At 41.7% G+C, this 13,775-nt stretch overlaps 1 protein-coding gene across 1 annotated transcript in view; it reads right to left on the bottom strand.

Annotated features, from left to right (window-relative positions):
• lrmda (leucine rich melanocyte differentiation associated) overlaps window positions 1–11,544 on the bottom strand; it is a 203,869-nt gene extending 192,325 nt beyond the window's left edge. The window contains exons 1-2 of the mRNA XM_030772617.1: window positions 11,465–11,544; window positions 10,857–10,957 (exon numbers count right to left, since the gene is read on the bottom strand). Of these exons, the coding sequence (XP_030628477.1) occupies window positions 10,857–10,957; window positions 11,465–11,506 (143 nt within the window). The 5' untranslated portion in view covers window positions 11,507–11,544. The remainder of the gene's footprint in view (window positions 1–10,856; window positions 10,958–11,464) is intronic.
• Window positions 11,545–13,775: the final 2,231 nt, after the last annotated feature.

The following is a 13,775-nucleotide window of genomic DNA, read 5'->3' as shown; positions in this document are numbered from 1 at the left end:
ACACCAAAAGGCCAGCATTGATTTTCTGTAAGGCAGGACCGGATTAGACCCCTTTAGGGACCAGTACGCACACTGCCTCAGGCCCTGCTGTACAGCTAATGATTAATTTAAACTGCCTGCTCTGAAACAGGGATACGCACACACACGTACACACACACACACACACACACACACACACACACACACACAACATGCACATTCAGTCAGTCACACACACACACACACACACACACACACACACACACACACACACACACAGATTCAGTTCAACATGTTGTAGAAACAAATATCATATCACCTTTCAAAGGGTCATAGATAGACTTCTGAGTGTGTGTGTGTGTGTGTGTGTGCTTCTGTGTTTGTGTGTCTGTACTCATAGACACAGAGCATAAACTGGAATAACTAAATAAACATTGGAGCACTGCACGGAATGGTTTATATGTAACAGGCCATGCCATAAATCCTCCTACAATCCCTGTTATTCCTCTCTCACTGTCGGTATACCCTGAATAATTTCCCAAAGATTCCTCAAACATGACCAACAAAGAGCACATGTAGAGCTCTACTTGACTGACAGGCATGTTAAAAGCATTTTAAGATAGAGGAAAGAGAGGAGAAACGCAGAGACAGAAAAAGACCGAGCAGGCATCTACGCCCCACTCTCAACTCAAACACTATGTCACAATTCACAGACCAGACCTCAGAGCTGACACCTGGAACCAGAACACCCGGGTCATAGTCACTGCAGCACCAAACACATGCAAACAGCCAGAGGATCAAAGTACTGTTAATGTAAACGTATGCTCTTGCAGTCACACACATGCACACGCACACACACGCACACTCTCATACACACACTTTTACACATCACCCTTCAGTAGCCTAATCAAGTAAACACTATTAATAACCTTAACATGGGTCAAGTCACTACTGCTGCACATTTGCATCTAATAAACAAAAGGAGCAAAGAGCACAGAATGGGACAGGACAGAGTGCTACGGTTATCATAATGAATGGACTGTGTGCATAGATAAGTCATAGATGTGGCAGGTCTCCACACACCACTTTTCACTTTTTCTTCAGACTGAATTAAAAATCCCAATCTGCTATTCACTTCAGGCAACAACAGTGTTAAGAAAGGGGAAAAGAACTCCCCCTCTCTCTCTCTCTCTTTCTGTCTGTGAATAGATGAATGTAAATATGGGAGAGTGAAGAGGTTGCTGTCTGACACACACAGGGTATCCTCCTGTTCTAAAGCAGCAGTGCTGTGAAATGGCCTGGTGAGCTGCACAGCCAGACAGAGATGGAGCTGTACAACGGATGGCCGGTAACGGGATTTACTTCACCTGAAATCCTTTCATCTTCTCTGACACACAAACGCTGCTCACATCTAAGGAGCCAAGCCTGCACACTCTCTCACTCTCTCTCTCTCTCTGTCTCTGTCTCTCTCTCTCTCTCTCTCTCTCGCTTTCCTCTGTCTGTGAAGGATGAGCTCATGAGGATTTAAGTACTCCCCCTCCTTGAAAAACCCCTGGCACGGCGTTTTGAAGTTTGGCTCTCTGGACCCCTGGTACTCAGACAGAGAGAACACAGACGAGTCGTCAGTCAAACACAAAGGGCCGTCTTTGCGCCAAGGGACACGCCTTAAACATCGCCAAACCACCTGGGCAAAGACAGATAGAAGGAAGGACTTACTGTACACACACATTTATTCTCTCCCCCTGTCTCATATACACACGCACGCACACACAGTGTCATACACATACACATATATCATACACACAAATGCACACACACTCATGCACTTATATGTAAAAGCTGTTTTGAGCTGCCAGTGAAGGGCAGAAGTGGTTAGGGGGCTGGGGAAAGGGTGGGGGGGGGGGTGGGTTGGCTGAACCACACCTGTGTCTAAAAATCCACTGCAGCTGTTTAAACCCCGGATGGCTCTGCTATTCTTCATCCTTACCACTTTCTTTAGAGGCTGGGACAGGTTTGGAGAACCAGCCAGAGTTGGAGTATAAGTCCCTAATTCATCACACATACACACACACACTCTCCCACACACGTACACACACCTCTGTTTAACTGCAAATCCAAACACAGTGAGCCTAAAGAAATTATCTCAGACACCATCCATCCTCAAAATGCTACAGCTAATATTGTGTAATACTAAGGAGCAGTAGAAAGAGGAGTAAAATTCCTGATTGCAGTGTTCAGTTCAACACTGTGTTTTATCTTTACACAGAGACGAATAAAGTCACATAGAGTCAACCTAAACCATAATGCCCTGGCAAAAAAATAAGACAAAAACACACAGACACACACATATAGATACATACAAACACACAAACACACACACACACACAAACGCTTCAAACATTAAGGGTAAGAGCCACAATCAACCTCTCCAAAATCTTGGCTCAGATAAAGCCAATGGATCTGTCTTCACTTTTCCGATCCATCTCTGTCTCTGGGAGAGGCTGAAGGAGACAAAACGTCAGGATGCTGGCGTACTGTGAGGGCAATACAGACGGAGACTCCTTTGTTCTATGTCCAAAAACGGCAAATCTTTTTTTTTCTCTCTCTCTCTTTAGGGGAAATTGTCTAAGGGAAGCAAAAGCATGGCGGGACATAGTGTTTTTTGGCCTGAGATTTCTAATGCGTTCCATGCGTGCAAGTTACTTACATTATCAATCAGGGTGGGTTAGGATGGGAGGCATGATCTGAAAATCAGCCATGAACTACCAGAGGATTTAGTTCCTATCCCGCAACACACAACTCCTTGTTCATTTTACCCACACATGAATGTCAGTCTGTCTCTCTCTCTCTCTCATTCGCTCTCCCTCTCTCTCACATACGCACACACTCGTGCCTGTGTGCGAGCCTGACTGTGGATCAGCTCACCAATAAATTCCTCAACACTAAGTTTATCACCAGTAAATATCACTTCCTCGCTAAACAGAGGATCTGGGTCTTTTTAATGTACATGTTTTCATGACAAAACTGGAGATTAGAGTAGGCTTAGGTTGAGTATTTAAATAAGGTTTAATATAAAAGAATCTTTTGAAGTGTAAATGTCTATGTCGCTGATATATATATATATATATATATATATATATATATATATATATATATATATAATACAAAGGATGTAAATGCTCATGCATTTTACATCATTTAAGGGATTCTGAAAGTAAAGTTATGGTTCTTTTTCTATCCATTCTTGTCAATGCTCTGAAAAGAAGCAACGGGTGTTTGAGATTGAGAGAGTGAGCGAGTGTGTATGTGTGTGTGTGTGTGTGTGCCAAACTGAGTCCATCAGGCCAGACCATAACCATCCATCAGGGGCTTTGTGCTCTGTTCGAATGCTGAGGAAACATATTGTAGACTTTAAAAGTCTTTTCATTCAGCCCGTCTGTGTACTAAAACTAATTGGATTTCTGTCAGTGGAAAATAATACATCCCTGAGAAGACTTTGAACCGTGGGACGTTCAACGTAACAACTGCACATGAGGGAGCAGGGCTTCCTACCCCATGCCAAAGGAAAAAATTCAACCAGTGGTCGGCATAAAATATTAAAACAGCTCAAGATCAAATTAAACAAAAAAAAAAACGACATTGAGACCTACTCATTAAGTCCACCAGCGCAGTAAATGAAGCCATATTTACGGGGCGATAATTGAAATCATGACTTCAGTCGTTACCACTGACATGTTCCTAAATAATACCCAATAAATTTTGCCTGTGTTTCGTGGGCTTTGTGACAGCTGGCAGAACTGCAGAGCATAAAGTACAGAAACTATTACTCTCTCTCTCTCTCTCTCCATATGTGACTGGGCCTTCCTGTACGCTTTTCTTTAAGCCAATGAAAAATCAGCAGCAGTTCTCTCTCTCCCTCTCTCTCTCTATACAGTGGACTGGCAGTCAGCCCTGTTCTGCTAAGAGCTTTGCTCTCTAAAGAGCCAGTCTCTCAGAAAACTGTGGGATAGTAAATCACTGTGTCACTGCCACACCATCAGTCCTGTTACAGACAATAAAACCCTGAGGCACTCGTACAGAATCATCCAGAGCCCAGTATATATTTAATTAGAACAAAACAGGAACATTAAGACATTCTTTTTTGTTTCTTAAGACACGCTGAGATGACAGTGGAGGAATGTGTGCCTGACAGTTAATGCCTACGTTGATTTTATTACAAGCTCTTTGGCCAGAAGAGGCCTCTTGTTGGGGTCTAGGAGCAAAAGACTGATTAATATCTCACTGTTGGAAGAAACTGCTCTGCCTAAATGTGAGAGGCCGAGGCCTAAAGCATCCATAATCTGAACTGCTAAAATAATAAATAAATAAGCAACTGGTTAGATTTAATCTGAAATGGGCTTTACAGCGTGATTTATGCATATTCAAAGAACGTTTGAACGTTTTGACTGTTTACATTCATATCTAAAAGGTTAAAAACAAGTCAGAGAGTGAAACAGAAGCGCACAGGCAAGAAATAATGTACATGGAAAGGTTTATTAAAGGAAGTACAGGTGAAAATGACCTAGACACTAGCCTTTCCAAAAAGGAGTTAGTCCCGCGAGAGGCAATGAGGCCAAGCCATACGTTTGCCCGGTCTCTGCCCCCATACCTGCTCCTTTCTCTGTCTGCCAAACACATCAGCCAGCTCAGAGAGGGTCCAAAATGAGAAGCACATTGCAGCGGTTTTTGGCAGCAGCGGGCATGGAAGAAAAATGCTTTTTATCAGAAACAAGATTGTCATCTTACCTAAACAGAGAGTGCACGACCTGCCTGCCAGAACTTTTCAAAACTAATTTGGTGCGGGGCCTGGATGAGCTCCTTGCTCTGTTGAATGGAATGTGTACAGCACTCTTTTCTTAAGGGTCCCAGCCACAGACAGAGCACATGTCATCTGGATCTCCATCTGTTACCGCGCCGTTAAACTATCGCTGGGTTTATTCCGCTGATAAGATGTCAGAGACAAACTCAACAAAATCAGACCGTGCGTGCTCGTTTCAAGACTATCTACACACACACACACACACACACAGACGCTTTCAGTTTGTTTTAACACTCTAAGCTCCGCTTTGAACACTAACTTCGAAGCTTGCTTGGCTTCCAAAGAACTGATCTAAACTAAAAGCCAATTTAGCATTTGTTGGATCACTATTTTCATTGAAATATTAAATACTGCATTCGTATGCTGTTCAGCTGATAACTAGGAGGTTTGGTTTAAAGACTTGGTGTAGTTCTGAACTAAAGATCCAGTCCCAGAGAGAGAGCATAACTGGGGGCATACACACACGCGCACATACATATACAGTATATGTGTCTGTAAGTGTATGTGTATATAAACTAAAGGTACAGTAAATATCTCTCCACAAGGCCGAAAGGCCAAGCAGGGTACAGACAGAACAGAGGTAAAGAGAGGCGATCTTTAGGAGGAGAAATAGGAGAGAGAGGAGCCTGGCAGGCCAGACTTAGAGCCACTGAACACTGTCTGTCGTGTCCCTCAGAGATGAGACACATCAGCTGTGTTTCTGCTCTCTGCAGAAAGTGTATGTTAATGTAAAGTTAAAACAGAGACTCTCCCCATTTGCCTTTAGGCAAATGAAATCGTCTGATGTTCCCGTATAAGCACTGTGTCTGAATGCAATCCATTCAAAAGCGGTTAGGCAAACGGAGGGGAAAAAAGTTAGCATTTCATTTTTTATTTCCCTTGTCGTCTGATTAAGATGTAGAAACGATTCTTTATGCACCACGGGATCTCATTTTAACCACAGAGCAAACACACAAAACAACAGCAGACTACAGACAGATTCAAATAGTCCATTAGCAGAGCAGCAGGCAGAAGACTGGTCACAAATGCATTTAAAAGGAAAAAAAAAAAAAACATTTTTCATACACTCCCCATATTGTTATTATTCTCCCTGTCAGGTCTGAAAAGTGTCAGCGCACTACAAATTTGTTCAAAGATATTAAAGTGGACCTTATTATTGTATAGTTGATGCATAACAGCAAAAAAAAAAAAATTCAGAGTGAAAATTAATAAATTCCTATCCAAACCATTTTCTAAACCTGTTTAAGCTTAAAGAACAAGCCACCCTCTCTAATGCATGACAAGCAGACATAACCAGAGTGGGATATTAGTCCTTAAACAGGGACGATAGATCTGATATAGACCTGTCTCTTGTTCCAAACCAGTGTCAATTTTCTCTCACTCTCTCTCTTTCTCTCTCTCTCTCTCGGCTAAATGATACGAGGGCCTCATCCAGACGCTTTTCCATATTCCTTTCATCTGACACTTTATCTGCATACTACCATATCTACTGATTGAACACACACACACCGAGAGTGGCAAGTCCCTCTCACACTGTCACTCTTGATTTGCACAGAAACTGCTGCCTCTTACTGGCTTGTGCCAATAATAGCCCAATCACACGCCAGGCTGTACCGAGCTCTGATGGCAAAGGAGGCACTTCAGAACTTTGACACTCATTTGTCAATTAGCAGGAGACACCAAGCACTCGCACACAGACACAAACACACACACACACACACACACACACACACGCTTAAAGTCACACATGCACATACACATACACATATACATGGGGGGGTGGGGTGGAGTGGGGAGAGTGTGAGTGGGGGGGGGGGATACTGCTGGTGACAGATGAACACAGACAGATGAGTGAGAGTGGAGAGAGTTGAGCTGTAATACAATAACCGCTTTAGATATGAATACAAAACGACATCACTGACAGAGCATACACAGGTTTATTTCATTTATCTGAATCCTTATCCACCCCCCTCTTCCCTTCCCCCTCACCCCCCCCCCCCCCCCCCCCCCCCACCCACCTCCAGACTTTGTCTTCTTTGTTCTCTGTTCATCAGACCACTTTACATCTCACTGTGACAGACACTGACATTTCCAGCACTTTCATTCATTTAAGGACGCCAGTTAGCATACTCAATTTGTCATTTAAATGCAAAGAGAATACAACACATACGATGGTGAGTGAGCTCACATAATACAACAGACAAGGAAAAAAAAAGCTTCTTCTGGGCACTCTTTAAACGCAGGATTAAAAAAATGCAAATTTTCTTTCATATTTACACATCGTCACATTTTCAATCTGATCCAAGTGTCATGCGTTTTCCTTTTGGTTCTGTAACAACTGACACAACATCCGATAAGTGCATATCTGAAAAGAGTTTAACTTCAGCCAAGTCATATATTGCTACTCATAGTCTCATAACCCCAAATAAATTGGCGAATTACAAATGTACCAGATATTAACACATGCTCTTTGTACACAAGTATAGTTATATGGGAAGATCAAAAAGAAAACAGGGAGGGACCCCATGGTGTGCCTGAATAGCTGCAATTCTAACATGGCTGTTCACTGGGCCGTTCTCAAACATTCTCCAGGCTTCAGAAACCAACTGTGTGAAAGCCTCTATAACACAGAGTGACAACACGGTCTATCACGGGCCTGCATGACTGGGCCTCACCACATTCACGGCATACACACAAAGAAGAGCAGAGACAGGACAACGGCATCTACCTTTACACGCTAGATCAAACCATCTTTAGGGGGGGGTTCATGGACATCAGCAACCCGAAGAGGCACCTCACGAAGGTTTTCATAAGTGGAGAGGCATACATGTTATGATGCTCCTCAAACCCCGGAGGAGATTACATCTTCAGTCAGTCGTTCTCTAAAACTTCACCCTCTAGTGAACCACTTTGTCTTTGCCTCAGTCTTCAGTGTTCTGAGTGGAGAATGAAAGAACGACCATGCACATTAATCTGCTATAACTCTGTTATCTACGATCCATCCTGACAACGCATTCTTAAGTTAACACACACACACACACACACACACTCACACTGGCAGTAGTTTGAGACAACTTCTCTCATCGCTTTGAAAGGCGTCTTAAAACAGCTCTTTACAAGTACAGTCCAATAAAATGGACACGCAGACGCTCAAAAAAGAGAGAACCCTTAAAGATATTTACCCATCATGGCTATCATTCAAACTAGGGCAGGATGTGTAGCAGCATGGTTGGTTTGTCATGGTATAATTTATTGGTAGCAGGGCAGGAAGTCTGTTTGTTAGGGTGTGTGTGTGAGGGTTCTTTGTGTATATGGAGATGGAGTAGTGGTGAGGGAGATTTCTGTGGTTCACTCTGTCACTCCATGCTGCTGATCACATCACATGTCTGATTAAAACATTACATCTGACTCAGAGAGAGAAGCCAAAGCATGGTGAAAGCATATGACCCTCCCCAAATGCCCCCCCCACCCCCACCACCACGACACTGGGAGCATTTATCAAGCCGCTCCACATGGCCAAATCACACGTTTCTTATGCAACAGATTGGTAGTCTCAATTAATCGTATCCTGATATTGAATCATAATATAGATTCAGTATAAAGCTAAGAGCAATTTTCTTTTTAGTTCTGAAAAATGTCACATGAATCAAATTTAGTCTTCTAATATCAGGGGAAATTGAGGTTGAAAGGCAATGAAAATTGTCTTCGCTTCTCTGTCCACACAAGGTTTCCAGTGTTATATAATACAATTCTGAGATGACAAATTAAAAGGAAAAGAAAGAAATTCAAGCACCAGAAGAACAAATATTGATATTATGTCCCAAGTATTTTGTGGTACTTTTAAGAACAATGACAACATATGGACCTTTGATATTTCTGAAAAACAAAAGAACAACTAGGCCTTAATTAGCTCCTCATCAAGGAACAGACAATGGTAAACAAAATCTCTCATCCAGTAAAACCCATTACATAACTTTACTAACCAAAGACACCACCATACTTAGAGGCACAAGCTAAGGGACCTGAGAACTGTGTTTTACTGCATTACGTCCACATACCACTATACCAGCCCAAAACACCAGGGTATGTCATTACACTGTCAATAATAAGAGGTCTGTCGAGGCCTGTATATGTTCTGTCTGCACTGTATTATCCCAAAATACAACCCATTACACCAGTGCACTGTTCATGAATTACACCGTAATTAATGAGAATTTTGTTTATTAAAGACACTCCATGTCCAGATTTCACTTGATGGGTTTCTAACAAAAGCTGCTCATTCCTCCAGGAACAGCAGTAAGTAAAAAAAGACAGATAAAACGTAAAAATGTGTTTTTCTTTTTTTTAATTACTGTAAAGAATGGCATTCAGCTTTGAATTTATGACTCTGGGACCTCTAGCACACAAAAAGGCAAAATCAAGTCTCCTCCAGTACTTGTTTGCAGGTTGAGCAGCCTCATTAGAAATATTAATGCTCTAATAAGAGCGCATTTATGTTCTAAACTGAAAAAGCACCGGACCTAGCAGTTATTACAGCGATAGACTCTAGTGCAAAGCAAATCAGTTAAACTGAAGAATCCACACTTCCAGCACAGATAACTGCCAAAAAAGACGATGTCAATTTTCACATGACGGTGGTGGCGACAGGGGTGCGGGGTGTGTGGGGGGGGTGGGTGGGTGGGGCTTGAGGGACTGACAGGTCAAGAATAGGAGTCTGAAACAAAAGCATCTTTACAACTATCATCTTTCCACCCTTTTTACCTGTCACATCAACTTTACTAGTCCTGTTGCTGAAATGGCTTCCTCCTCCTCCAGCTGCCCGGGTGCTCCTTCACGTCCTGTCAGTAGAATCTTTTATTCTATTGGATCTGCATTACCGTGTCACATTTATTGATCAGGTTCTTTTATCCGTCCCTGAGCGCTACTCTGCTCTCTCGTCCGGACGCCTTTGATGTCTCTCTGACGCGCCAGACCATGTAATGCTCATAACACAGGTATTAGATGGCTCTTAATGCTAAGATGTGCTGATGTGCATGGCAGGTACACTGAGTCAAATTTGCAGTTGTTATCGTTAAAATATTTTGCACTTAGCTGTGACACCGTCTTTTTGATGTGAATACATTAAAGGACTTCTCCTGTCAGCAGGAACATTTTTCAGGCAAGAACAAACCTTTTTTTTAAAAATCATTCCTGTTCACATCCACAGGTTTCAAAGAAAACATGTTACTTTCAGGCACATCCATGACGCCCAAGACATCCCTAAACTGCTAGATACACGCTATCAGTCCATATAAAAGTATGACATTAAACACTGATTAGATCATGCAATCTCACACGGTCTTACAGTCTGATCGGAAAATGCAAAAATGTCATGCCTAACTAATCTATCCAAGTAAACCACTAAAATGACACGTTATATATTAAACGCTCTCAAGTGCTAAAATTAGAGTGTGAGCATCATACGACCAGCAAGTTGTTCTTATGGACCAATAACTGCAGAGCTTACATGAGGAGAAAACAGAAGGAAACGGCTTTGAGGGTCACATTGTGAAAGCAGGTTTAGACCATTTTAGCAACATTGTCATACAACACAACAATGTAGCAATGCCAAGCTTACATAAATTTTTCTGCCGTTATGACTACACAAAACATTAACTGAGTTGTGGATAGAAACAATTTCATAATTATTGAAGCGACCTTCTCTGATTGAGAAGAATCATCAAAAATCTAGAACTCTACCTCTTCTCATCGCTAGGTTTGTGTATATATTGTATTACTGCCCTTTTAAAAAGTGTGACAAATCAGACACAAAGGCATTCACTACAGAGTCTGTGTGTGTGTGTGTGTGTGTGTGTGTGCGTGTGTGTGTGTGAGAGACAGAGAGAGAACACATCTCTGAATGTGACTCATGGTCAGGGTTAAGGTTACAGAGATGGTTTCATGTGTTTGGCAGACCTGACCCCAGTCTAAAAGACCTTATTCTCTCAGATGTTTTATTCCAGGACTGCTGACACCTTACCTCAGTCTGTTAAAGCTGAGATCTAAACGTCTCGCTAACGCACCATATCTGAGTCCAAGAAACTCTGGAATATCTTCACAGTCATGGCCAATGAAGGAAACCTTTAAATGAAGATAGATAGATAGATAGATAGATAGATAGATCATCATCTAAATATGCTCCTGAAATTATTCCTAATTATTTACACAGCGTTGACTGACTGATAAATAAGACTCCTCCATGTTAGGTCTACAGGGAGAATGGTTGTGAGGAGCAGCGAGCACTAACATCCTCCTGCTCCTTTGCATGCACTCAAACTGTGTGGAAAACTGACCCAAAACATCTAGAAGTACTATCCTTAACAGCAGCGTAAATATAATACGCGCGAAACAGAACTCTTTAGATTGGCGTAAAGTTCACTGGACACCTCTCCACTCACGCATGTTTAAAAAAAGTTATGTTCAGATTTCAAAACTCGCCCCCAAGTCACATGACAGTACGTGTGATCTGATAGCGGTGGATTTCTAACATTTAGACGCTATCCTTTTAAGCCGTTTGTGTAGTCCAGGTCGTTTGCTTCTGTATGGCACAGAAAACTGAAATCAAAATTTTAAATATTTTTGACATACCTGTGCTCCATTTACAACGACCATTGACTCGTTGTGTGCCATCTCAGTGAAGTGACAGCTCCCAGGGTTGGTAAATTCAAAAGCGGACCACCCCAAAGTGTGACGCTGTTCTGGTCATCAGACTGAAAACTTTGTTTGTTTTATCCAGATGCTTAAAGTTGTTGCTTTTGCTGTTCTTGTTCTTGTTCGTATGGTGTTTCCTACAACTTAACGCTTCTAATTTACTTCTTCCGCATGCTTTAGTCAGGTGATCTGACGCGCCAACATTGAACTTTACTACGCTCATTTGAAACTATGGGGATTTGTATGAAATGTGTAGAAGTTAAACAAACTTCATTTTAAAAAGAAAAATAAGTAGCCATAATAAAAGCACATATCTGACAACATAAAACATGAGTGTGAAAAGCCACCTATCGAAAGTTTAACACAAATGTAGGTTATTCTATGGACTTTTGCGTGGAAATATATGTCGACCATTTGGTTAAATGACTCTGCAAAGCTGTCATACTTAATAATTAACGGTAATAACAGTATCCAGGCTACTCTATAGTGGGGATGCAGCCTTGTGTCGTTAGTATGGTGCAAGTGCATCAGTATATTTTGTAGACATCGTGTAGAGGGTTGCTAGGCTAACGCGCACTCTCATAAGACCACTAAGAAAGCGCCTATGGTTAACTGCATTCATTCGTGTAGCGAATATACAAATGAATTCAGGACAGCCTCCCGAACACCCTAAACAGAAACAAATAAAACGGCAAGCCACAAAACACTGAGCAAAGAGGATTTATTAAACAGAGCTCTATTGTTTATTTTGCTCCGATAATCAGACCCCAAAATGTCGACTATTCGGGGTATGGCACGTCCTTCTAATGCGAGTGATACTCAGGTCCTAGGCACTTTTGTACTAAGCAGCCTGAAACACAGAGACAAGTGCTCCACGTCGTCAAAGCTGTAATCACCCGAACAGCTTGACAGTCAGGTACAATCTGCATATGTGTCGTCCAAACAGATTGATATTCATATGTACGATGGGTGACATTAATCCATTTCTGTGGCAAGTCATAGGGTATGATGTCCGAAAGATCAGAAAGCATGCTAGGGTTGAAAGATCTGAGTGGGTGGAGTTTACGTTGCCCCTTTCAGCCAATAAGATGCACATTCACATGAAGTGTATATATTTTACGTCACTCAAACCCTCCCATAAGCGGAAGTTTTGGGGAAGAGCCGCTGCTGCGAAGGCGGAGGCTCTGGAAACGGACAGTGTTTTTCTATTGTTGAATACACAGAGGCGAAATTTTGGCCAAAAATTTGAGAAATCGTATGTGGCAGTGTAAATGTTATTTATTATTTTACAGAATAAAAGGACTATCTTTTTCATGCAACTGAGCTTTTGTTTCATCTGTCGGAACGCGTTAGCCTTTAAGTTTCAGGTAAAGTCGTCTGTTGTGGTTTTTTAATCTTGATCGAAATAAGTAAATTGTTTTGTGTAACCTACTTTACTTAATGCATGCTGTCCAATATGGCGTGATTCGTGTGACACTTTTTCTCTTTTTCCCCGACGCTTGGCTGTAGATTTGCTCAGCGGTAGAATATTGAACTATTGTCATCTGAGCCCTAAGAACTCTCGCGGGTAGCGTCATTTCTGATTGTGGGGCAACCAGTTTACCTTTTCAGTATCGTGTAGTGAAATACAACATCATTCATGAGACCGCCATAATAGTGGTAGGCTCAGAATGTGACAGTTGTGTCAGTTTAGTAAGGACAGTGCGCTAACATTTTGTAAAATATTGTACAAACCCAACTATATATATCTGTCAAAACTTCGGATACGGACAGTTTTAAATTTATTTAGGAAATTTACTTTTACAGTAGCCTATAGTCTTTCATACGTAGTTTTATACTAAATCTATGAATTGAGCCTCATCTGACGCGTTTCGTAAACACTCACCGAACTTCGCCGGCACGTATGGTACTTCAGCGCTGTAAATAATTGTATTTGCACGGAGGGAGTAATTCATAAACGTGTCATTGACATGAAATATATGGGAGACATTTAAAAGTTTCTATTTAAATATCATGAATTATGGTCACGAAAAATGTGTTCCCATTTAAGGGTAATACCGAGTATTTGGTGTCTGGTTCAGAAGCCCATTCGTCATACAGACAATAAAGAGAGTTTCTGCCTGGCGCAGGAAATTTATGGCTGCCCTTCTCTGCCCTAATAACTCACGCATTGTGTCATATACTGACAGCCTCTACAGAAAACAGCTACGCTGTTATCAATCACTTCGCTTTGCATATTAGGAGACGA

Source organism: Chanos chanos, chromosome 4, assembly GCF_902362185.1.
Source record: "Chanos chanos chromosome 4, fChaCha1.1, whole genome shotgun sequence".
Classification (NCBI taxonomy): domain Eukaryota; kingdom Metazoa; phylum Chordata; class Actinopteri; order Gonorynchiformes; family Chanidae; genus Chanos; species Chanos chanos.
Note: the sequence above shows the minus strand (reverse complement) of the source record. Positions and strands in the feature narration are given on the sequence as shown.